General features: G+C 42.4%; 1 protein-coding gene across 2 annotated transcripts in view; it reads right to left on the bottom strand.

Moving 5' to 3' along the window:
• Positions 1 to 24,179, bottom strand: part of WIPF1 (WAS/WASL interacting protein family member 1) — a 123,778-nt gene that overhangs the window by 24,467 nt on the left and 75,132 nt on the right. The window contains exons 1-2 of one of the 2 annotated variants that reach the window (XM_065931787.1): positions 14,306 to 14,489; positions 2,298 to 2,385 (exon numbers count right to left, since the gene is read on the bottom strand). In XM_065931787.1, the coding sequence (XP_065787859.1) occupies positions 2,298 to 2,348 (51 nt within the window). In that variant the 5' untranslated portion in view covers positions 2,349 to 2,385; positions 14,306 to 14,489. Of the gene's footprint in view, positions 1 to 2,297; positions 2,386 to 14,305; positions 14,490 to 24,179 lie in introns of those variants that run through there. The other variant, XM_065931786.1, reaches the window with a different exon arrangement.

Below are 24,179 nucleotides of genomic sequence, written 5' to 3' on the forward strand. Positions count from 1 at the left end.
CCAGCTGTTTATTATAGTTAGAGGCAGAGGGAGAGCTCAGAAAACCCTGAAACAGGTTAGAAATCTGTGTTAAGCTGAAAGGTTTTTAAAATAATTAAGGTATTACCTGCTCATGATAATAACAGCTAACATTTACATAGCTTTTACTGTGGATTAGGAATCATTTTTAGCATTTTATGTATATTAATTCATTCAGTCCTCACCAACCCTGTGAGTTTACAGAGTCAAGGAAACTAAGGCACAGGGAAGTTAAATCATCACTCAGGTCACCCAGCTCATAAGAGAAGGAGGTCGGATTAAAAGCCTGGCAGCCTGGCTCCAGAGCCCAAGAACCTGACAGCAGGATGAACATGGGGTCCCGAATGCCTCTTCCCTAAATTGGGAAGATATTAAAGAGTACAAACTTGCAACTAAAAGATGACTAAGCTCTGGGGATCTTAACTGTACAGCATAGTTATTAAAGTTAACAATGCTGTATTATACACTTCAAAGCTGTTAAAGAGACCAGAACTTAAATATTCTCACCACAAAAAAAGAAATTATAATTATGTGATGTAATAGAGGCATTACCCAAAACAACAGTGGCAGTTATATTGTAATACATAACTGTATCGATTCAACATGCTGCACATCTTAAACTTACACAATGTTATATGTCAATTGTACCTCAGTTGAAAAAAACAGATAAAATGCCCTTTGCCTACTGACCTCCAACCCTCCTCTGAAGCAAGCCTGTTTAAGAGCTTCTCAGCAGACAGTTCCAGAAAGGCTCTTTGCATATACAGTTCACTTTTGCTAATGGGATCATCCTCTATTGCTGAAACTTGTTTTTATAACTTAACCATGCCTTGGACATCTTGGAAAGAGCTTTCTGAATTACCTATTGTCTTCATCCTAAAGATAAAAAAACCTGAGGCCTAAAGAGGGTTAATAACATGTCCATGTTGGTTTTCTTCATGGTTTTGGGTCAGCAACCCTTCTTGGCCTCCTGTTCTGCCTCAAAATTTATTGATAATTCACTATTAAACCCTGGGTGTGCTAGTTATAATTTTTCAAATACACATTAAAATAAACACATGAGCATTTAAAAAAAAAAATCAAGGCATGAACTACTCAGCAGAGGTACACAACTATAGTTTTCGGGAAATAAAAACTAGTTCTTCTATGTTCACCAGATCAGAGCTTCTCAAACTCATTTTAGGGAAGGGTGAATTTTTACAAAAAAAATTTCCAATCCATCATGGACCGATATTTTGAATTATTGAAATGAATTATAATGAATTATTAGAAAAACGAATTAGTTTTAAAAAGACACACAAAATACAATCTTAGAAGCAACAGACACAACATCATTATCAGATTGCTCTAAATTACTCTAAATTTCCGTGTTTATTTTGGGGGGACTCTAACCAGGAGTTGGAGGATCACACTTGGAATAGCAACGAGCTAATATATGGTCTGTTCTCCCAACTAGGGTCCAGCCTGATATGGGCTAGAAAGGAGCCTGGAAGCCTGGGCAAAAGACTGTCTCTGAGCTTCAGTTTCCCCGAGTGAAGAGTGAAGGCATCACATGCTAGGGGTGCGTCTGGGAGCCTTTCCGGATTACTGCATGGAGGGCTGCTTGGAAGAGGCTTCCTGGAAGAGGGTGCACTAACTTCCGGGACATGTCCATCATGGGGAGGGATGGGCCCAGAGAATACATTCCTTGGGAAAGTACACATGGAAATGTGAGGATGGACTTAAAGGGCGAAGTAAGGGTGTGGGGGAGGATGGAGTGGGAGATGGGGGTTATTTGTCAAAAACAGAGTGGGAAGAAAGATGGGGAGAGGCAGAGAAAAAGAAATGAGTGAGTCTGGAGGACACGTTAATGGATGCGTTTTCAGAGAGATGGACAGACCTGGGGTTCTGGACTATCCTGCCCAGATGCTAAAGGCTAGAAGCTGAGTCCATTTGAATAGAAAAAGGGCAAACTGGGCAGAATTGGCCCTGCGAACCTGTCCTGGGCCAGCATGTTTGAATGAACAGGATGTCTCCCTTGACAGACGAGGTGGAGCAAACCTAACTAATTCACATTCTGCATGTGTCCTATGCATTGTATGAGACTTTAGACTATGAAACATTTTTGTATAGTACCTGCTGTATCTCAGGGTCTGGCTTACTCCAGCACCTGGAAACCTTACCATATCATTCATATTTAAGCCAGAACGTAAACATACTGAAAACTAACACATGTGTGCCAGGTTCGAGTCTGTTTAGCTTGCTTCACCCATGGATCACAGATGGGGAGAGCCACTCACCAGAGCAAACGTGGGCGGAGGCGGGGGCGCTGGAGGGGGCGGGACGGGCATCTTGAACAGTTAGCTTTCAACAGTCTGGCTGACAAATCTGTAAAACAAAACAGAAAGAAACAAAGCGCCGTCATGCATTAGATGTCTCCGTAATTCTCTGTCCTAATCTTCCTTCCCCTTTCGCCTCAAAGGGACAGTCTGAGTTTCTATAAGAGGTGGGATTCCTTCACAACATGGCTAGGATGTTACTCTTCTGGAAGGATGCCAGCCGGGAAGGATTCTCAGCCAGACCCTCAGAGTGCCGGGAGATACTGCAAGCAAAGTGCAGCGCCACAGGCTGCTTAATCCCACCACCACCAAAGCAGGTCGGGGAAGGCTCCTGGTCTGCAGCCCGAGGAAGCCGGGAGGTTATTGGGAGACGACTAGCAGTGCATCCCAGCCAAGACTGACGTTCAAGTGGCTCCTCTCCCTCACTTGTCTCCCTGGCGCAGTCCTCTCCTGGGCTTGCCCATTCAGAGCCCCGCAGCATTTCTTCTCTGTCAAGAGATTCCTGACATCTGTCTAGCTCTGAGCAGCCCCGCAAGAATGTAAAGATAAATCTATTTCTGTTCTTGCCCTCGAAGTTCTTCCAGTCCTCGAGGGAAAGGAGATGGGGACAAGGTAAGATGGGCAAGGAGGCCAGGTTCCTACCTCTGTACTACTCGGCATTTCCTTACAGGAGCCAGAGGAAAAAAGAGAGGCGGACTCCAACCTCTGACTTGGAGCTAGAAACAGGGTTCCTTAGAAAGGCTTTCTGCAGAGTGTGATGCTCAGGGGACAGAGGGAAGGCCAGACTCCAGGCTGTAGTACAGTACAGGGAAGCCGTGGTGGGCAGCGGCAGTAAAGAGGGCAGCCTCGTCAATGTCAGGAGCTGAAGAAGCAATGGGAAGGATGTGCCCCAGGAGTGATGCTAACCACCACTCCTGGCCCCTTTTCCCCCAGGCCTCAGAGTCCCGTCCCTGGGTCTCAGCAGATGCCCCACCCCTCAGCCACTTTCACACCCTCAGCATCCCAGCATCTCCCACCTAGACCTTGCTACTCCTGGATCAGCAGGGCTCCCAGATCAGCCTCGGATCATCACCATGAGAAACATCACATCTCAGCCCTGCTGCCCACACTGAATTTGTTTCAGCATTTTAACAAGATTGCTGGGTGATTCATATGCACTAATGTTCGAGAAGCCTGGTCACAGAGCCTTAAACCAAGAGAGCAGCCTGGGACACTGACCACATGAATAACACTGTTCCTACGTAACGTGTGTCCTGAATTTCAAACAGCAGAATTATCTTCCTTTTATTTTCAACAGTCTCTTAATTGCAGAAAACAATTTCTTAGAATTTAAAGTATTAATTTAGCTCAACCACTAAAAGTTGAGGGAAACTTACACCTTGAATCAAATATAGATGGCCCTTGAACAAGTTTGAATTTCACGGATCCACTTAGATATGGATGTTTCTCCATAGTAAACATTGCAGTGCTACACCATCTATGGGTGATTGAATCTAAAGATGCAGAACCAGGGTACAGGGGACCCGTGGATTTGAGGAGCGACTGTGCGTGGAGGATCGGTGCCTCTAACCTCCATATCAATAGTTCAAGGGTCAACTGTACTTTCTATTGAAGTTTTGCTGGATGGCTTGCTTTCTGTGATGTTAACAGAATGGAAAAGCTAACAGGACATGACTTGTCAAAACTTCTGGAAGACAGGAATCAAGACAGTTCTGTTCTGAGTGCCTTCTGTAAAATGAAATTTAGAAACCTCTAGAGCAGCAACAGCTGCGCTCATTTATTGACAGTCAACTGGATAATAAAGGGCACTCTATCTCCATCGTCTCAAACACATTTTACAGGGGAGGACGCTGGGACTCAGAAATCAATAACTCATTAAAATGGTGTGAAAGTTGTTTACACCAAGTCCTTTTGATCTCTGCTCTTTTTAGATAAGCATTTTCAGGCAGGTGAAGGGCTCACTAGTATTGCAGCTCACCTTAAACTCGGTCAGAATCTGGTTTTCAAAAAGAACTTGTCTCAGACAGGGATCTGTCCCTTACTGTTCCTTACTTTGGTAAGAAAAAGTCTCAGGATCTGTCCCTTACTGTCCCTTACTTCTCTTGACAGAGAAGAAACACTGTGAGTACCAAGTAGGCAAGCCCAGGAGAGGATGGTGCCACGGAGACAAGTGAGGGAGGGGAGCCACATGAATGTCAGTCTTGGCTGGGCTGCACCGTCCCTTACTTTGATCTTTCCTGGGTAACACCAGTCACCCACAGGGCTGCATGGGCAGTGTAAACAGAGTTGGGGGCCTGTGTTTGGAGGCTGTAACGGGGGTGCTCCAAACTGCAGGGGCACCTTCAGAGGCCTCAGAGTTGTGTCCCAGGACCAGGAGGAAGAACGAGGGTCTGAAACTGGATTCAGGCCCAACTAACTGTCAAAGATGCTGTGGCCAAAGCAATGGTATTAACAGAGCTAAGGCCCATCAAGGAGGAGGGTGGCCAGGTCCACCCAGAGGGCCCGAGAGACGGGCTCCGTGGGACAGACCATCCATGTGCTCGGTGGATGAAAGGCCCCTCAATGCTCCAATTCATCATGTCAGATTCTGTGCTCACTGACTAGTCTGCCATCCTGTTATCCTAAGAGCAAGAAAGAAGTGAATTCTAATCACCACCAGGAACCTCTTCTGGGTTTGGTTCTCAGAAGTCAGTCTCTGGTTGCCAAGATCAAATTGAACTTCTGTCCTGTACACCTTAGGGGCCAGGGGATGAGGCAGGGGTGCTCTCAGGAGACTGTCACCCTGCAAAGCCTCTTTAACTCTCTTAAGAGTTTTCTGTTGCTATTGTGGTTCTCTCTGTGCATTAACTGGCTTATAAATAAACCTCTGGACCACAGAGCCGGGTTTTCCCCTGCCCCCGACCACCTCACATAAGCAACAGGGTGAGGATCTGCGGGTGAGCGCTCTTACCTTTCCCAGGCTCAATTCTTCCTTTCTCTCCACTGCTGCAGCTCCCACTGCCCCCCTGCCTCACTCTCCTCCAGATAAACCACTCCTACGCCTGCCTCCATGCTGAAAGCTGATTCCAGAGGCTGCCATGGTCTCCTGGCTCCTTGCTTAGCTGAACAGCTGCTGGTCTGGACTTGTCCAGGCTGGACCTTGAGGAAGGTTTGTGAGAAACCCCAGACTCTCAACCTGCCAGCCCAGCACACAGGTCAAAGAAGATCAATCTCATGTCCCGCATGCCAGGCCCTTGCTGGATCCCCTTCTTGGCTGTCTTTCCACCCCACTGTGAACACCAGGTCTCCCCAATACATGGCACATAGTCTCACTGATTATGTGGGGTAAGTGAAAGAATCAGGTATCACACAAACAAGCCATATGCTGGCCATTGGAACAGCTTCCAGCATCAGCCCTGAGCACCCCGGGGCCTGGGTAAAGAACCAGTCCCACAGCAGAGGGGCAGGCCAGCTTTAAGTCTGGGCGCTTAGTTTCTTGACTTCACCAGAGAAGTAGAGTCCAAGGCCGCGGGAGAGCCATGTCAGAACCAAGACTGGGCCTGACGGAAGGGCCTCAACAGCAGCCTCCATCCTAACAGGCAGGCCTTCCTAGCCTGGATCTCCATACCCACAAGGTCTGTGGACAGAATTCAGGGAAAAAAGGGACATACTTATTTCCCCTAAATTCTAACTACAAGTTAGCATTTCCTTCAATTGTAAATCTAGGCCACAAACCACACCTGAAACCTTTTCGCCAACAGTCTTTCACGTGATATTTTCACATCATAAGTGTAATTTTGCAGGTCTCTTTGGAAGCTGGGGCAATGATCTGCTCCTAGGCCTTGTTGTGCCCATTGCACTGCAACTGGTTTCCTTGGTCATCCTCTGTATTTTGTTTTACGTATTTAACAGCAGTCAGGGAAGGAGTGGGAGTTTGGGGGCTTTACCAGACACCAGTGTGGCCTATGGGTGAAAACAGAATCTCTGTGAGAACATGAGTCCTGGGTCAGGAGAACATGACTGTGAATTTCTGCTCTGCTGCTAATAATCTGGGATAAGACCGAGCTCTCTGTTAAATGGGGGTGTGGGAAGGATGAAGTGAACCAGCGCAGCAGGGCTGGGCAGGGTGAGCAGTCAGCAGATGGGTCCAGAGCTGTGGTCCCTGAGGGTCCTGCTGGGGTGAGAGCCACTCAAGCGCCTGGCAGAGGGTGGCCAGGCCTGGAGACTGAGCCGAGGCCCTGGCTCTGCCCCGAGTCCTGTGCGGGTGTGGCCGCCCCGCGGGAATGAGGCCGCCTGAGGGCTTGGCCGCCTGCATTTCCACCTGCCCTCAGGAGATGAAGTCCCACAGGAAAGGCAGCTCGGTTCCCGGGCGGGACGGGCTCTCAAAGAAGGGGAAGAGTGAGTAGGACAAGGGCTTCCAAAGTGCGGGCGGTCAGCTCTCGCATGGGAACCAGGCTCCTTGGAGTTGGAGGACCACAGCCCTACCCATTTAATGATCCTTGCTCTCCCACCCTCCCCAGGCACCGAACTTTTAACAATATACACTTTTGAGAATCAGTTGCTTTTCGAGAATCATTTCACTGTTTTTTTGGTGTGTTTTTTGGCTGCCTCGAGGCATGCGGGATCTCAATTCCCTGACCAGGGACTGAACTGCGTCCCCTGTAATGGAAGCGCTGAGTCTTAACCACTGGACCTCCAAAGAAGTCCCTCATTTCACTGACTTTAGTTGTTGTTGTTTGTTTTAAAATTAAGACAGTATATTTAGTCCACAAAGGATAAATTTAAAGTTTAATATAAAAATAGTCCTTCTGTGTTGTAAACATTCAACTCAGCAAATAATACTCTTCACAGTAAACAATCTATTAAGGAAGAAAATGCTTGAATAAGTTAATCCATATGTACATAATTAATTAATTTTCAACAAAGTGATCAAAGCAACTTGATGGAGAGGTCTTTTGAAGGTCTTTTCAACTGAAGGTCTTTTCAATAAATGGTACTGGAACAACTGGATGTGCGTGTAAAGGTCTCAGGGCTTCCCTGATGGCTCAAGTGGTAAAGAATCCGCCTGCAATGCAGGAGATGTAGGAGATGCTGGTTTGATCCCTGGGTCAGGAAGATCCCCTGGAGGAGGAAAAGGCAACCCACTCCAGTGTTCTTACCTGGGAAATCCCATGGACAGGGGAGCCTGGCGGGCTACAGTCCATGGGGTCACAAAGAGTCGGACATGACTGAGCATGTGATGGCTTATAAAGTCTCATTTAACTCTTTAAATAACATCACAGGGAGAAAACCCAGACTTTTCTGTAATGTTCACCTTGTGTGTTGAATTTTTTGTGCACAAAGAAAACCACACGAATGGAAATCGGTTTTTTGTTTTCACACACAGCGTTATGGGTTTAATTTATATGTTGAAGCGCTAACCCCTAGTATCTCAGCATATGACTGTACTTGGAGAAAGGGCCTTGAAAGTGGTAGCTAAGAGAGCCCCATTAGTCTGGGCCCTCATCTAATATGACTGGGGTCCTTGTGAGAAGAGGAAGAAACAGTGGGGATGTGTGAGCACAGAGAAGAGGCTGTGTGAGGACATGGGGAGCAGGTGGCCATCTGCAAGCCAAGAAGAGAGGCCCTGGGAGAAACCAAACCTGCCGACACCTTGGTCTTTGACTTCCAACCTCCAGAAATGTGAGATAATAAAAGTCTGCTGTTCGAGCCACCCAGTTTGAAGTGCTTTGTTATGGCAGCCCCAGTAAATGAATAAATACAGTTTTAACAATACGTGTTACCTATCATGTCTGTTACCCACTGTGGAAATTAACAGCTTTTGAATAAAATCTATCAATTGATTTCTCACCCAAACCATCTCTGGATTGTCTGTCATATGTTAAATTAAAAATTGACCTGAACCCTAGGGAATGTGATTGATTACCAAAGTTTTATTTAATCACTGAACGAATCAGTGATTCAAATTTTGGAATTCCCCTGGTGGTCCAGTGGTTAAGAATCCACCTGCCAGTACAGGCGACATGAATTTGATCCCTGGTCCTACATGCTGCATGGTGTGACCAAAAAATTTTAAAAAATTTTAAGTCTAAAAACCTCAAATTTTAGGTGAAAATTATTGAGGTGAAAGGAGGGATCTATCAATAAACCTTTCATAAAGGAATTGACTCTGAGGGTTGAGAGAACAAAGTAGAATATTTTACATAAATTATTTCAAAATGCACTAATTTTTTTCTTCGTTATCACCAACACAAATATACAAATACACACAGGATACATCAATATTTAGAAATTCTGGAATTTCCTAGTTCTGTGAGAGAAATGGATGGTTTTGATGGTTTTATTACAGTTCTACTAGGTCAGCATCATGGTTTAAACTCACAGTGAACAGCATCAAACGCTGACCCTAGATCAACCAGGGTAGCTTGTGGCCCCAAGCCATTTGCTGTGTAATATTGGTTACGGGCGACACCTGTGAGAACGAGTGATTGTTCCCCACCGTACAGCCGCATATTCCCCCAACAGCATGGATAACTAGTCACTCACCCAGAGCCCAGAGTTCAGTCCAGAGCTGCCCCAGGAAACCGAGGCTTTCTTCTTCAATGCATTCAACTAAGAAAGCAGAATTATCTCTGAATGTGAAATGACCAAGAGAACTAACGAGTTACTTAAATAAACTGTTTCTTAGTTTCTTGCAACCAACATCAAGTTCATTCTAGATGATGCCACATGAGGCCCATGCTACAGAACAACAGGAAGAGGGGAGAGATTTCCAGCGCTGTCCAATGAAATAACCTGAAGAAGGCCAGCCTCTAATCCTGAGGATGTATGTGTGAGGGTGTGTGAATCGGCCAAGTTCTAGCAAAGAAGATAAGAAGCAGGTTTATTCAGTTACGTTTTATCACCATTTTGGGCTATTCAAAGTTATAAAGCATTTTGCTACGCATATCTTGCCAAAAGTCACCCTTGAATACTATTCTGTAAAATGAATGAGAGAGAAGTAAACTTTCTTTTTTTTTCCAAAAAGGTTGAATTCATCATTGTGGAGGGGGGCAGGGACAGGGAGTAGAATAATAGAAATGATACAATTGAAAAGATCCTAAGGTCCAAATGTTCCCTTGCCTTCATTACTTTCTATTCTGTATCTTATTTTTATTTACATTCATTGACATTTTACTTTATATATAATGTTTTTAACTCATCTTCATGTATGTATTTCTTGTGTGTTCTTGACCTCTTCAGGTTTAAGACTTTGAGAATTTTTTCCCCTGCTTCCAAAATGATAATGCTACTTATCACTTATCCACTTATTAATTTAGAAAATAATAGATAGGGACTTCCCTGGTGGTGCAGTGGATAAGAATCTGCCTGCCAATGCAGGGAACACGGGTTTGATCCCGGGTTCAGGAAAATTCCACGTGCCTTGGAGCAACTAAGCTCATGGGCCACAACTACAGAGCCCACGTGCTGGGGCCCATGAGCAGCAGTTACGGAGCCTGAGTGCCGCAACGACTGAAGCCCGTGTGCCTAGAGCCTGTGCTCTGGGACGAGAGGAGCCACTGCAGCCAGCAAGAGCCCGAGCAAAGCAATGAATACCCAGACCAGCCATAAAGAAAGAAAACAACAGGTAACACGAAAATACAAAGATGAAAATAAAACATGACACTTGTATCTAACCACTGAACAAAGCATTTGATAGTAATTAAATTTCAGGTGAAAAGGGTTGGAGTTAATACTATCCAGAGATAATTCTTGTCAACATTTTAATGTATATTTTTCCAGCGTTTACACACACACACACACACACACACACACACCTCTTTGTATCTATATAAATACACACATGCACAACTGTTTCACCAAATAGTAACGGAAGGAAATTTATAATACATATAACTCAGTAGTGTTTTAATAAGGAAAGGCCCTTAAATTCATACTGAGTTACCACAGCCATAAAAAAAGAGTGCAAAGGCACTCATTATAAAGGTAATGAATCCACTCCAAGTTATACTGTAAAAATAAAATCATTCAGCAAAAACCCAAATTGCCGCCAACATCGTAGTTTTATGATTCCCACTCAGGATTATTTTTGGTTCTATTCTTTGGAGACTCCTCCATGAGGCAAACTTGGTTGGATGTGTCGAAGATCTGAAAACCATCAGAACTAATTAAGATGAAGTCGGCTTTGTTCTTCAACTTCCTGTAAAAATGCTCAACAGGAAAATTGATGCTCACAGCAAACCACAGCCATCCTGTTTCTTTAGCACAGTCTTTTCACAGCTGCAGTTGCCGTGGTTTCTGTTTTCTGACACCAGGCCCAGGGCAGTAGCTCAGTGCCTCACCCCCAAGCATGGCATGTCCTTCTGGCCATTTTAGAAACTTTCAATGTCTTTGCATAAAGTTTGTTGCTATTATTGTGACTCTTCCTCTCCTCAGTTCAAGCTCAGAGGGCTGTAGGCAATGAGGCAACCAATAGAAGAGCAGAAACAAAAAAAGGCTGCTCAACCCAAGAGGAAGCCAAAGGTACAGGAAAGACACAAGCGTTCCTTTATAAGCAAAGCAACTGCCTCACCTAGTTCGTGATCATTGTTTTTCTCAATCTGAGCTGCATGTAGCACCCACGCTTACTGAACATGGGACCCTTCATTTCTCAAAACGTACTTGCTCTTTTCTCAGCTGGGCATCAATTAAAGGCAATAGCTTAAGTGACTTTTGCTTACGAGTTGTGTTCTCAGTGGCAAGGGTTTGTGTCTCTGCAGTACTTGGAGGGTCCTTGGCTATTTCAGAAACATATCTTTTAGATAAAAAATTGATAATTTGGGGAGTAGAGGGAAGGCATTTTTCAGAGGAGACATTCTGAAGCATCTACAATGTCATTATGATTAGTTGGGAGCTTGGACACAAACCCACAGTTTTACTATGAGAATAACTTCTGGGGAAGTAAAGGTTTCTATGAAGTGAAATTATTTTTAGAATACACAGTCCTATATGTTTAATTACATGAAAAGTTAGCACAAAAGCACAGATAGCTAAACCCTCTCAAAAATGAGAAAATGAAGGTAAGTTGAATGACCCACCTGTCCTTGTTTAACTGTGGGAAAAGGAAGGTAAATCTTTTCTACTTTATTCACTTAATTAAAAAGTACTGATTTTCCTCCCATAACTTCCCATCTCTAACAAGTACTTTTTTTTTGTCTTTTTTTTTTAGTACTCTCTTTAAGGGGCTTAAATCTCAAAGTTAAATCCTCAGCACCACATTTAGTTTTACCAAACCTGCCCCTCCCTATTCCCCACTACACACACACACACACACACACACACACACACACACACACACACACACACACACATCCTCACACATACACACTCACGCACAACACACAGCATATATGTCAACATAATCAACATATTTTATTAACTTAATCATTGAAAGTATAGCCTTGTAATATAAGCAGAAGTGTCACCAAATTTACTTTTAAAAAGGTCAAAAGACTTTAGAAAGGAAATGGTCTTACTTGAGATTATTCACTTAAAGATATTTACTATCGCTGTGACATTTTAAAACAAAGCATTTGTACAATCCCAGATTCTCAGGATTAGAAAAGGACATCTCATGGCCTCTAAACTGTACTTTTGAAAAAAGCTCTTGAAATTACATTTAATTGTTAGTGGCCTTGGGCAAACTGCTCAGCCTAAGTCTGCACAATAAAATGGGGAGAAGGGTATCTACTCAATAGGACCATTGAGGAATTAAATGAGGCAATTGCTAACTGTTAGCCATTTAAAAAAAAAATAAAATAAGCAGAAGTCAAGAACCTAACATATAGTGAGTGCTCAATAAACATTATCTTTTCCTCTATTTAACCAGGAGAAAGAGAAATCACGAGCTGATTTAAAGCCTAGCCTACATGTGCATACCCATGTAATTTCTGCATTACAAAAAATGGCGAAGGGAGGTGTGTATAAAGTTCATTTAAAATTTCTCATAAAAGCATACTAAGGCATTTCTTATTCTAATATTCTTTTCTCCAGTCTTAATTTTCAGAACTGAGGGTTGCCAAATTACAGACAGAGGTATTAGGTACTTATGATAGTCCAAGGGAAATGTTCTTTTCAACAAGAGGTAAATAAGTGACAATTTGGAAAAACAAAAATAAGTCAAACCTTAAACCAGAAGTGAATCAAAATTTAAATAGCCAGAAAATCCCCCCCAAAATGACGTGTTTACAAAATGCTAAGCAGACTTCAAAGAGTGTAAACCTTGAAAGGTCCAGGAATTTTCCTCTTACATTTTAGCACAGGTCGGGAACCTCCAGTCTATAGGGTATATCTAGAACTTGATTTCATCAATGATCAGAATGAAATTGCTGCTGGACCCCAGGGAAAATTCTTCACCCTGGATACTCTGTTCAGTATTCTCTGAATACTGCCGTTCATCCAGAGTATGCATAATATTAAAGGTTTAGTGCTAAATCACTTCAGTCATGTCTGACTCTTTGCGACCCCATGGACTGTAGCCCACCAGGCTCCTTTGTCCATGGAATCTTCCAGGCAAGAATACTGAAGCGGGTTGCCATTTCCTTTTCCAGGGGATCTTCCCAACCCAGGCATCAAACCCTTGTCTCTTACATCCCCTGCAGTGGCAAGCAGGTTCTTTACTGCTAGCGCCACCTGGGAAGTCCCTCAAAGTTCAGACATTAAGAGTAATTGAAGAACTGTGAGCAATTAACCAATGGATGAAGTTTTTGAAAAGCATTAGAAAACCTGACTTCGATTTTAGATAAATCATTTAAGTGCTTTAGACTATACAAGGGAGAATTTTGACTAAATGTTGTTCTAGTTCAGAAGCAACGTAACTTTATGAAGTTAATGCATAAGATTAGACCCACAATCCAAGTGACCAGAAAGGGTATGGTTTCCACACTAATGATCCTCAAAGTCTTTTTCAAGCTTCCCATCTTCCTCTCTCACTATCCTGACTTACTCTTTCTCCTGCTTCCTCTCAACCAAATTTCTCTCAACCAAGCTGTCCTACTTTTCTTCCTAAGAATCTTCCTGAAGCCTTTTCTTCATTTTACCACTTGTCCATTTTCTACTGGGCACGCTAGTTATGCCACTGAATTATTTAAAAGAACTTATACTTATTGACCAAAGTTTTATGTACCCTCTTAACTTTTTAAAGCTTTATTTTATACTTCTTCATGGCGTAAAAGGAATATAAATCAAGTTACTTTCTCATATATGCTCCAAAGGAAAAAAAGCTTTTTTTTGGATACAAAAGTTTCCTTAATCCTGCCCTGTAGATAATTGAGTACACTGCTTGGAATATGAAAATTACAATGCTTTGTGTCACGATATTTATCATATTAAATGTAACTGTTTATAATGAATGCTGCAGAACGTGATCAGCAATAGCTAATTGTGCACTGCACTGTTCAGATGTTGAACAGAATGGTTCTAAAAGACAAACTGTCTTTGTCCTAAAAGACTGCTTAGAAATAGCTTGGGATTTGAACTTAAGTAACAGGTCTGTAGCAACAGACTGGCAAGAGCTGAGTTCCACGATACTTTCCTTTGAAGTTTCCAGTATCTCCTTTTGCTTTAAAAGCACTTACTGTTGCTGGCCAAAGTGGGAGTTCAAAGGTAATCACGTGGACAAACTGTACCATCCACTGAAAGGATACAGTTAGCGACATAAACCCCCATTTAACTGGGAGAAAAAAATTACTGTGGATCCAAACTTGCCCAGTGGTCAGGAAAAATTCTGCTGAAAATCTTGCTTACATTTTAGTTCAAAGCAGAAGTTCTAAATTGCCCACAAGCACCATAGTGGTGAAACTAGTCTTGTGTGCAACAGGAGGACCACATGGTGGTCTACTGAAAAATTAAACAATTTTATCTCAGCATACAATGGTCCACTAGAAGCCGTTTAGTCCTCCCCACTGACTGAATAATGGAAATACACGGAGTTTGAATATAATTTTTCTTACCGTTAAAGGATACTGCAGGAAGGCATGATCAGGGACACAAGCAGGCGGGGAGCAAACGAGAAATAAGAGAGAAAACCGTCGCTGTGAAAGCCATCATCTTCCAACACAAACAGGGGGTCGTTTCTGGACCGCCATTTTGGACAAGCTCTGGCCTCTTGTTAAATGTGACATACTGAGTCAGAGGCAGACGTCCTTCTGTGGTTATTCACTTCCTGTCTGATTAATTTGTTGCTTGTTCCTTCCTCCTTTTCTGCAGAAAAGGGAGCTAGATTGGTTTTACTTAAGCAGCAAGCAAAAAAAAAAAAAAAAAAACCCTAAATTTGGAAAATTAAATGTTTCTCCTTCCCACCAGGTGTAACATACCTTTTGGCACAGGGGCAAGAGGAGATAGCAACTCGAGTTGGTTAACAGCTCAACTTTATTGTTGACACCTCCACAAAAATAACTGCTCATGGAACGCAAGACTCTTTCAGGAAATTTCATTTTAAAGTATCATTCTTGATATTGATGATAACATTTAGGATTGAGGAAAAGAGTCACTCAAGATCTAAAAGCTCCAAACGACACTGATAAATAAGGTAAGTGATTCTTCCTCATCTACAGAGCAGTCAAGTATGTAGGAAGTTAAGCTACAAATCCGGTGAAGAAAGCTAGTCAGGTGTATGAAGGCAAATGAGTTTTTGAAATGTGATTCTGGTGCCCAAGTCAGAATACATGAAATACAGGTTCACTTAATTTTATTGTGCTTTGCAGATATTGCATTTTTTTTTTAAACAAATTGACGGTCTGTGGAAACCCTGAGATAAGCAAGTCTATTGGTGCCATTTTTCCTTCAGCATTGCTCACCTTGTGCCTCTGCTTCACATTTTGATAATTCAAGCAATATTTCAAACTTTTTCATTATTATTATATTTGTTATGGTGATCTATGATTATTGATCTTTGACATTACTACCACAACACATTGACGGCTCAGACGAAGATTACCACTTGAATCAAGTTTTTCCAAACTGAGGTATAGTTGATTTACAAGAGCAATAAAGTAGTTATTAATTTAGGTATGTATGTAGATTAAAATTTTTTGCTTCTTAATTATTAGTTTTTGCTTTGTTTTGGTTTTTAAAAATTTTTGTGCACTTTTTTTAGACATGAGGCTATTGCACAGTTAATAAACTATAGCAGAGTATATGCACTGGGAAACCAAAAAAATTGGTGTGGTTTGCATACTGCAATATTTGCTTCATCTTGGTAGCTTGGAGTAGAGTTTGCAATATCTCCACAGTATGCCTGTACAGGTCAAGTCAGCTGAAGATCAGAGTTTTCCACGCCAAAATATTTTGTTTCCATCCTCCACACTTAAATGGGGTGACAATACTCTCCCAGAAGATGCTTGACAGAAAAGCAGTGATGAGGAGCAGAAGGAAGAAGTCAGATTCCTCATTATTAAAGGGCTCTGAGAGGTGGGCAGGCAAGGGAATGTGCATAGAAAATACTACACCAAAACTTGAGTAATGTATAAACATCTGAAAACGCTCTCAATTTTTTCTCTATCTGAATATATCTATTCAGACATATTTGCAACATACACCATGTAACTCTGAGAAAACTGTATCAGCTGAAAGAATGAAAAAGAGGCATATTTTGGAAACTAACGTCATTGTAAAATTTGACTCTGGGGTCCTGATTCTGCTGGATTCAGAGGGAAAAGGTATGAAAAGATCATAAGCTGCCTAATAGTCCATTATATGTAAAATGATGGGACTGGGTGGATCAGGGGGCTGTTGGAAACGTGTGGAGGCATTTTCCGCTGGGTGGGTTGGAAAGGGGTGAGGAAGGTTTGTAGGATTCATGGGTGGAGCCAGGAATATGAAGTTTCCTGTGACGCTTAGGACAGTCTCACTCCAACACCGGAAGTACTCCTAGAGTGGAGTACTGGGATATTTGACTAAGTACTAAGTACTGGAAGTTGACTAAGTTTCTTTTAGTTTTCAATTCTTTAAGATAGGCTGCACAAGTTTTGTGATGCCAAGTTATGGCAGAATTCTTATTAAGTGGAGGTGGTTTAGTTGCTAAGTCATGTCTGACTCCTGCGACCCCATGGACTGTAGATTGCCAGGCTCCTCTGTCCATGGGGTTTCCCAGGCAAGAATACTGGAGTGGGTTTTACCACTGAGTCAGTGGGGATTCCCACTCCTAGAAATGGAACTTCCTAAGATTAGTAATCTGGACTCTTCTATTTTACCCAGTGCCACTGGAAGGCACAGACTTTATTCATCTCACCTAATGTAGGATCTGGAGTCCAAGGGACACTTAATACATGAAAAAATACATGCAGACCTGGGGCTGGACAAGAGGGGGAGGCCTGAAGTTATCTCCTTCGCCATCCACTAACCTTGGAAAAACAGAAAACTTGATCAACTACTAAGTAAATGCCTGAATGACTCTTTGGGGAAGTCTAACTATAGTTGGGTCTAAAAAAAGAACATAGGCAATATGGTGATTTTGCTATGTATTTACAGAATTACTTTTTAGTTCTCTAATAAGTAATGCCCCCCAAACACAAACACACACGCCCCCCAGGACATGATAGATCATGACTATTCCCATCCATTAAGAAAAACTCAACTAGAAGGGAGTATGTCACTTAGAAGTCTGGAGCCCATGACACATTCAAGGGAGTATTGTCTAGGGTCTGGGTCTATTCCACCTTTAATAAGAACTTATAAGCACAGTCAACTTTGAACACATTTATGAGGTGTCTACTATGCACCACAGGACATAAATCAGATAATGTTCCTCCCTGTTTAAAAACCGTCTCATGGTTTCTCATTTCACTTTAAAAATCCAAGCTCTGCCTAGCCCACAAGGACTCACAAAATCTGCCCACCCACCTGCTCCCAGCTCTCTGACCTCATTTCAAGTAAACTCCATCTTGCTAATTACCTTCCAGCCCTTTCTATTCCTTAAATGCACAGGCTCATTTGCATCCTGGGTCTGACACTTATAAGCCCTCTTACCTTACTCTTCCTTCCTGGTTCCTTCTCATTCTGTATTTGTCAGCAAAACTGCCCCCTTTCATGTCCCATCTCTGCTGTCTTCCTTTATCGCACTTGTCACCATCTGGTATTTTTTTCATTTATTTAATTGCTTATTTACCTGCACATCTCTCACCACTAGAATTCAAGTTCCATAGGACCTTGTTTCCTGTTGTTGCCTTAGGATCTAGAACAGCACCTGGTGGGTGTCAATGAATGTTATTTGTTGAATGAAAGAAAATAATTAAAAATTGTACCATAACATAACACTCCTTTATAAGCTTGAGACTGTTCCCCCTAAAGCAGTGACTGAGGAAAGTTAAGGACAGACTTGAACCCGCTTCTTGGGAAGGCTTAGGCTAAAGGGAAATCGTCAGGGAAAGGATTCCAGAGATCAGCAGTGAGCCCTTTAGCTCAGTGAGAGGCTTGGCAATGCAGGCAGAGTCTCACGCAGTGCAAGTGGTTCCTGTCATTCAGCAGTGAGGAGAGGAAAACGGCTAAGAAAGTTGAAGACTGAGACAAAGGAAAGATCACGTGGTGGGCGGGGGAGGGTTCCGACAGCATTACTGACAAAGCGGACCTGGAGGCCTCCCTCTGCAGTGAATGCCACACAGGTAGACATGAGACATGGAAGTGCTCTCTGTCCCTTCCTCTGTGCCCACGTGTTTGCAGATCAGCGTCAGTTTCTTAGGATAAGGAAGTTTAAGGATGATGAGACTGCAAAGATCAGAGTCCACGCCACCATTTACAGAAGAGGAAATGGGAGTCCAGAGAGATTAAGTGACTCTATCACACAGCGGGCAGCAGCAGAGCTGGTGCCAGAGGCCCCATCTCTCTCTCTCCATGGTCCAGTGTCAGTGTGGTCTTAAGTTCAGGGGAGGATTTCACTTAATTCCTTTGTATAAGCATAAGAAGAGGTGGAAGGAAGAGGGGTAGGGAGAAGGCTGTAACATGGCGGGGAGCAGTTGATGGCAGTATTAGTATTCGTGTTGGGGATGTTTGTATTGATGCTGGGGCTTCCCTGGTGGCTCAGACTATAAAGAATCAGCCTGCAATGCAGGAGACCTGGGTTTGATCCCTGGGTTGGGAAGATCTCTTGGAGAAGGGCATGGCAACCCACTTTGGTATTCTTCCCTGGAGAATTCTCCATGGAAGAGCCTGGTGAGCTACAGTCCATGGAGTCAGAAAGAGTTGGACACGACTGAGTGACTAACACTTTCACTTTTTTTTTTTCACTTTTTTCACTGGATATGTTAGTATAATGAAGAGCTAAAGAAATAGATTGAGAACCTGAGGCAAATAAAGACAATCATGACTCTAGACTTCAAAGGGAATTTTAAATGCATATATCACCTTATTCAACACGTGGACCAGTCCCAGCCTAAAGACAGAGCAAAACAATAATCAACAGTCTCCAGAACAACCAAGTGAAGAATCTTTCATATTAATCTACAGAAACAGAAAATGAAGAACAGACAGAGATTACAGCACAACATCGTGGTTCTCACCTGGAAAAAGCAGTAAAGAATCACAGCCAATGACCCTCCTACGGTGACCCCAAATCAACAGAGCCTGAGCAGGGGCAACGGTGCCATGAATAAAATATAAGGACAATTGATTTCTTTTAATTCCAGTTTTTCAAACTGTGTTTCCATGACTACCTGTTATGGTGCAGTATTTCCCCGGTAGTAGAAACATGTTTTAGAATACTGTACTCCTTCCATTCTAAAACACCATTTTCTTCAATAGCAAAACACCCCCCTTATCTTATAGCTTTTTATGGGGAAGAAGAAACAGTACCAGACTAAATGTATGCATTTATTGTAAGAGGAATTCTACTTTCAAAGTATTAAAATATGGGAATCACGTGATTTAAAAGAGCAAAAACAAAGGAATTAGCTTCTTGCCCATAAACCTATCAGTAGTTATATAGAAGGTTGATCATTTAAAAATAACATATGCCATCAAATTTGGAAAACTCAGCAGCAGCCACAGGACTGGAAAAGGTCAGTTTTCATTCCAGTTCCAAAGAAAGGCAATGCCAAAGAATGCTCAAACTACCACACAATAGTACTCATCTCACATGCTAGTAAAGTAATGCTTAAAATTCTCCAAGCCAGGTTTCAGCAATACATAAACTGTGAACTTCCAGATGTTCAAGCTGGATTTAGAAAAGGCAGAGAACCAGAGATCAAATTACCAACATCCTCTGGATCATCGAAAAAGCAAGAGAGTTCCAGAAAAACATCTCTTTCTGCTTTACTGACTATGCCAAAGCCTTTGACTGTGTGGATCACAATAAACTGTGGAAAATTCTGAAAGAGATGGGCATACCAGATCATCTGACCTGCCTCTTGAGAAACCTGTATGCAGGACAGGAAGCAACAGTTAGAACTGGACATGGAAAAACAGACTAGTTCCATATAGGAAAAGGAGTACATCAAGGCTATATATTGTCACCCTGCTTATTTAACTTCTACGCAGAGTACATCTGAGAAACACTGGGCTGGAGGAAGCACAAGCTGGAATCAAGATTGCCGGGAGAAATATCAATAACCTCAGATATGCAGATGACACAACCCTTATGGCAGAAAGTGAAGAAGAACTAAAAAGCCACTTGATGAAAGTGAAAGAGGAGAGTGAAAAAGTTGGCTTAAAGCTCAACATTCAGAAAACTAAGATCATGGCATCCCGTCCCATCACTTCATGGCAAGTAGATGGGGAAACAGTGGACACAGTGGCTGACTTTATTTTTCTGGGCTCCAAAATCACTGCAGATGGTGACTGCAGCCATGAAATTAAAAGGCGCTTACTCCTTGGAAGCAAAGTCATGACCAACCTAGATAGCATATTAAAAAGCAGAGACATTACTTTGTCAACAAAGGTCCGTCTAGTCAAGGCTATGGTTTTTCCAGTGGTCATGTGTGGATGTTAAAGTTGGACTATAAAGAAAGCTGAGCACCGAAACATTGATGCCTTTGAACTGTGGTGTTGGAGATGACTCTTGAGAGTCCCTTGGACTGCAAGGAGATCCAACAGGTCCATCCTAAAGGAGATCAGTCCTGGGTGTTCATTAGAAGGACTGATGTTGAAGCTGAAACTCCAATACTTTGGCTACCTCTTGTGAAGAGCTGACTCATTTGAAAAGACCCTGATGCTGGGAAAGATTGAGGGCAGGAGGAGAAGGGGATGACAGAGGATGAGATGATTGGATGGCATCACCGACTCGATGATGGGTTTGGGTGGACTCCGGGAGTTGGTGATGGACAGGGAGGCGTGGCATGCTGCAGTTCATTGGGTCGCAGAGAGTCAGACACGACTGAGCGACTGAACTGAACTGAGTTATATAGAAGGTTGATCATTTAAAAATAATCTCAAAAACAGAGAAGTTCAAAACTAACATCACACTAGTCTATGTCCTGCTAATATAAATTGGTATAACCTTACTCGGGGAAACATTTGCAACATATTTCCTTGTGTTTTGGCAGCTCAGCATCCACCGACCCTACTTACAATGATATCCTTCAGTTTTTGTTTGGAGACACATCCCTCCCTTCCTCCCTCTCTCCCAGACCCTGTGGGTCCAGAGGAATTTACTCCAATTCCAGATACATGAATTGCTGGCTCATGGGAGCCTTGCATTCACGCAGCCCCAGAGACTTTTCTTGGAGATAGCCCATGGCCTCATCAGAACCAAGGGAATTTGTGTCTCCAAGACAGAATTCTTCCCGAGGGATGGAGCTAGGTCTGTGAGAATGAAGGGGCTGAAACTAACTCACTCATCCTCTGACCACATGGGGTCTGAAAATGAGACCATCAAAGTGAGAAACTAGGGATGGAGAAAACCCAGCTGTTGATGTTATTGGCTGAATCCTTCTATACCTGAAGCTAGCTCTATTTTGGACTTTTAACTTATACTAGTAAATAAATTCTCTATTTCATGCAAGTTAGTGTGGTTAGGTTTTCCATTACTGGTAATACAAACACTTATGTGATACAGAAATCAGCACTAGAACTGAATATTGAATGTGACTAACCCTAAAATGTGCAACTGGCTGATTTAAGGTTGGGTGACAGCTGGTGCAGGCTCTCCTGGGCTAGGAAGTTGGCCATACTGGTTATGTGATGGCATCACTGCTGGTTAGGCTGCCACCTACTGAATCCTGGATCAAAGACCACAAGCCTACCGAAGGTGTGCCATTAAAGAATTCAGAGAAAAAATTAGAAGGCTGAAGTATGTCGGCTACTTTCAGCCTTCAGTAAGATACACAGGGGAGAGAGAAACTTAGGATGAAACTTATTGGAAGCCTGGTGGGGAGGGGGACAGGGAAGGGCTTTGTCAATAGAGGCCTTTCTTTCCCCCCTATGATGTGCAACCAAGATGTTTGAGAGTCAAATAATCTGGAGCCTTCTGGGGTTAAAACTCCCAGTTCTCTACGCAATGCTAACATTAGGCAGAACAGGGTCAAAAGATAACAACAATATCAGAAGTCTGACACAAAGGAGAAGCTGAACTTCCCACTGTCTCCCCCAAAGACACTGTGGTCTCTCGTCCGAGCAGAAGGCTGTTACCTTTATTGTGATATGCTGGGTTCCATCTCAGGAGCAAGGAGTAAATTAACAGTGGCTTCACCACCTCAGGCCACTCTTTCAAAACTGTACCTAATCTGAGGCTGAGATAAAGGCCACAGAACTTATGAGCGGAGGGTGGTTCATTTGCTAGGAGACAGAAGTGCCCAGGCTTGGTGCCACATTCAAAGACTGCGACTCAACACAATTTTGAGTTTTGTTCACTAGTCCATGGAGCTCGGGAATTCTAGAGAATCTTATCACGTTTTTAAATACTAGAGGATAAAACCCTGGAATGGTTGGAAACAGCTTATGACTGCTTAAATCCTAAAGCAACCCCTAGATCCATGAAGCCAGAGAACAAGGCATAGACTGTGGAACAGGTGTGGCCCTGCTCTAGAGATGGCTCTGGAAGACAACAAACGAGGAAGACCCTTAAGCAAGAGCAGAAGGAAGTTAAGCCACTGACTGAGCAAAGTTCTCATATCATCGCCACACAGGTAGAATCTGTTCACTGGGTTATAAAATATGCTAGAGATAGGTGACAAATGACTCCTCTCCTTTCCCAAATGGAAGTTTAATTGTGAAATTCTCCTACTTGCCTCCCTCCACCATTGTATACTGGGTGTTACATTTATAATTTACCACTGGACCATGACATACTACATTTGGGGCCAACAGACAAGATTGTGGAAAGTTTGGTCTTGGCACTAGACTTGGACCTCAACTGTCCACTTTTCTGGGGGAGGAAGGTGAGTGATTTATCATGTGTGGGACATTTTTGAAACTGTATGTGTAAGATGTGTGTGTATGCATATGTGTGTGTGTTGGACAGGTAAACAGAGTACACACTGGTTGCTTTGGGGCTATCATCCATTTAAATTACAGCAGAGCCTCAGATCTGGGGAGAGAGACATCCAATGACCTTTCATTCCTGCTCTTCCAGCTTCGGCAGGAAAATACATTCAGAATCATTTAATAAACAAAAATGGAAATGAATATGAAAAAGAATATATATATATATATATAAAACAGAATCACTTTTCTGTACGTCTGAAACTAATACAACATTATAAATTACTGTGCTTCAATAAATGAGGTATTTGGAAATCTGAATATTGATATTTAATAATGCTAAGATTATTGCTAATTTTAAAGAGTGATAATATTATTGAAGTTATGTTGTTTTTTATAGAGTCTTTAAAGTTTTAGAGATACATACTGAAATATTTGTATATGGAAAGATATGATGTCTAGGTTTGTCCTGAAATGAAAAAACGGGAAAACAGGTACAGGTTTAAAGAAAACAAAATTGGCCTGAAATCATCATTCTTGAAGCTGGGTGAAGCATACGTGGCAATTCACTATAATGTTCTGAGTACTTTTCATATACATTTGAAATATTTCTATAGCAAAAAGTTTAACCAATGATATGAAAATGACTTGTGACTCACTCACAAGAGTCCTCATCCACTAGAGGCTGTTAAAGGGGTTTGCTCCCTCTGTTATAATCATGTTCAGACCTGGGAGTTTTACAGAAGTTACCTTTTTCTCCTCAAAATGACCTCTTTGGTGGATGGATGGATGAAATGGAAGAGACTGAGGGCTCCCTTATACTGATTCAGAACCCAAGTAGCTCCTTCTAGAAAACTTGGGGACTCTATTAAAGGTAACAAAAAAGCAAAAATCTAAATTCCAATATACCAACCAAAGAAAAAAAGAAAACAACCCTCCCCCTAGATTAGAACTGTCCACCAGAAGTAAAATTTGGTCTATATGTGTAGTTCCATATTTTCTACTAGTTATATTAAAAGGAAAATAATATAAAATAGTAATATTTTATTTAACACCCTGTTTCAAAAATATTATCACTACAACATGTACTCACAATAAAAAGCCTATTAATTAGGTATTTTGCACTCTTTTTTTCCTATTAAGTCTTCAAAAACAGGTGTGTATTTTACTGTGAGTGACATTTCAAACACTCAAGAGCCACCACCACACTGGACAACACAGTTCAGATGGTGAGGGCCTGGTGGGAAGAGGCCTCACCATATTCTGGGTAATTTAATTAAAATGCCAACAGTTCCCAGGTAGTCACCAACATCCAATACACGTGGCCTGCAGCAGGAAAAAAACCACGTGAGATGGAGGGAAAAGTTTCTTACAACTTAAGGGGCCAATGGGAGGAAAGCCCTGTTTTCCCATTCTGCCAAGTATTTGCTTGTGCACACACCCAGAGAGAAGCTGCTGGCATATGGATAGTTGTGT

The sequence above is a fragment of the Muntiacus reevesi genome, chromosome 3 (genome assembly GCF_963930625.1).
Source record: "Muntiacus reevesi chromosome 3, mMunRee1.1, whole genome shotgun sequence".
Classification (NCBI taxonomy): domain Eukaryota; kingdom Metazoa; phylum Chordata; class Mammalia; order Artiodactyla; family Cervidae; genus Muntiacus; species Muntiacus reevesi.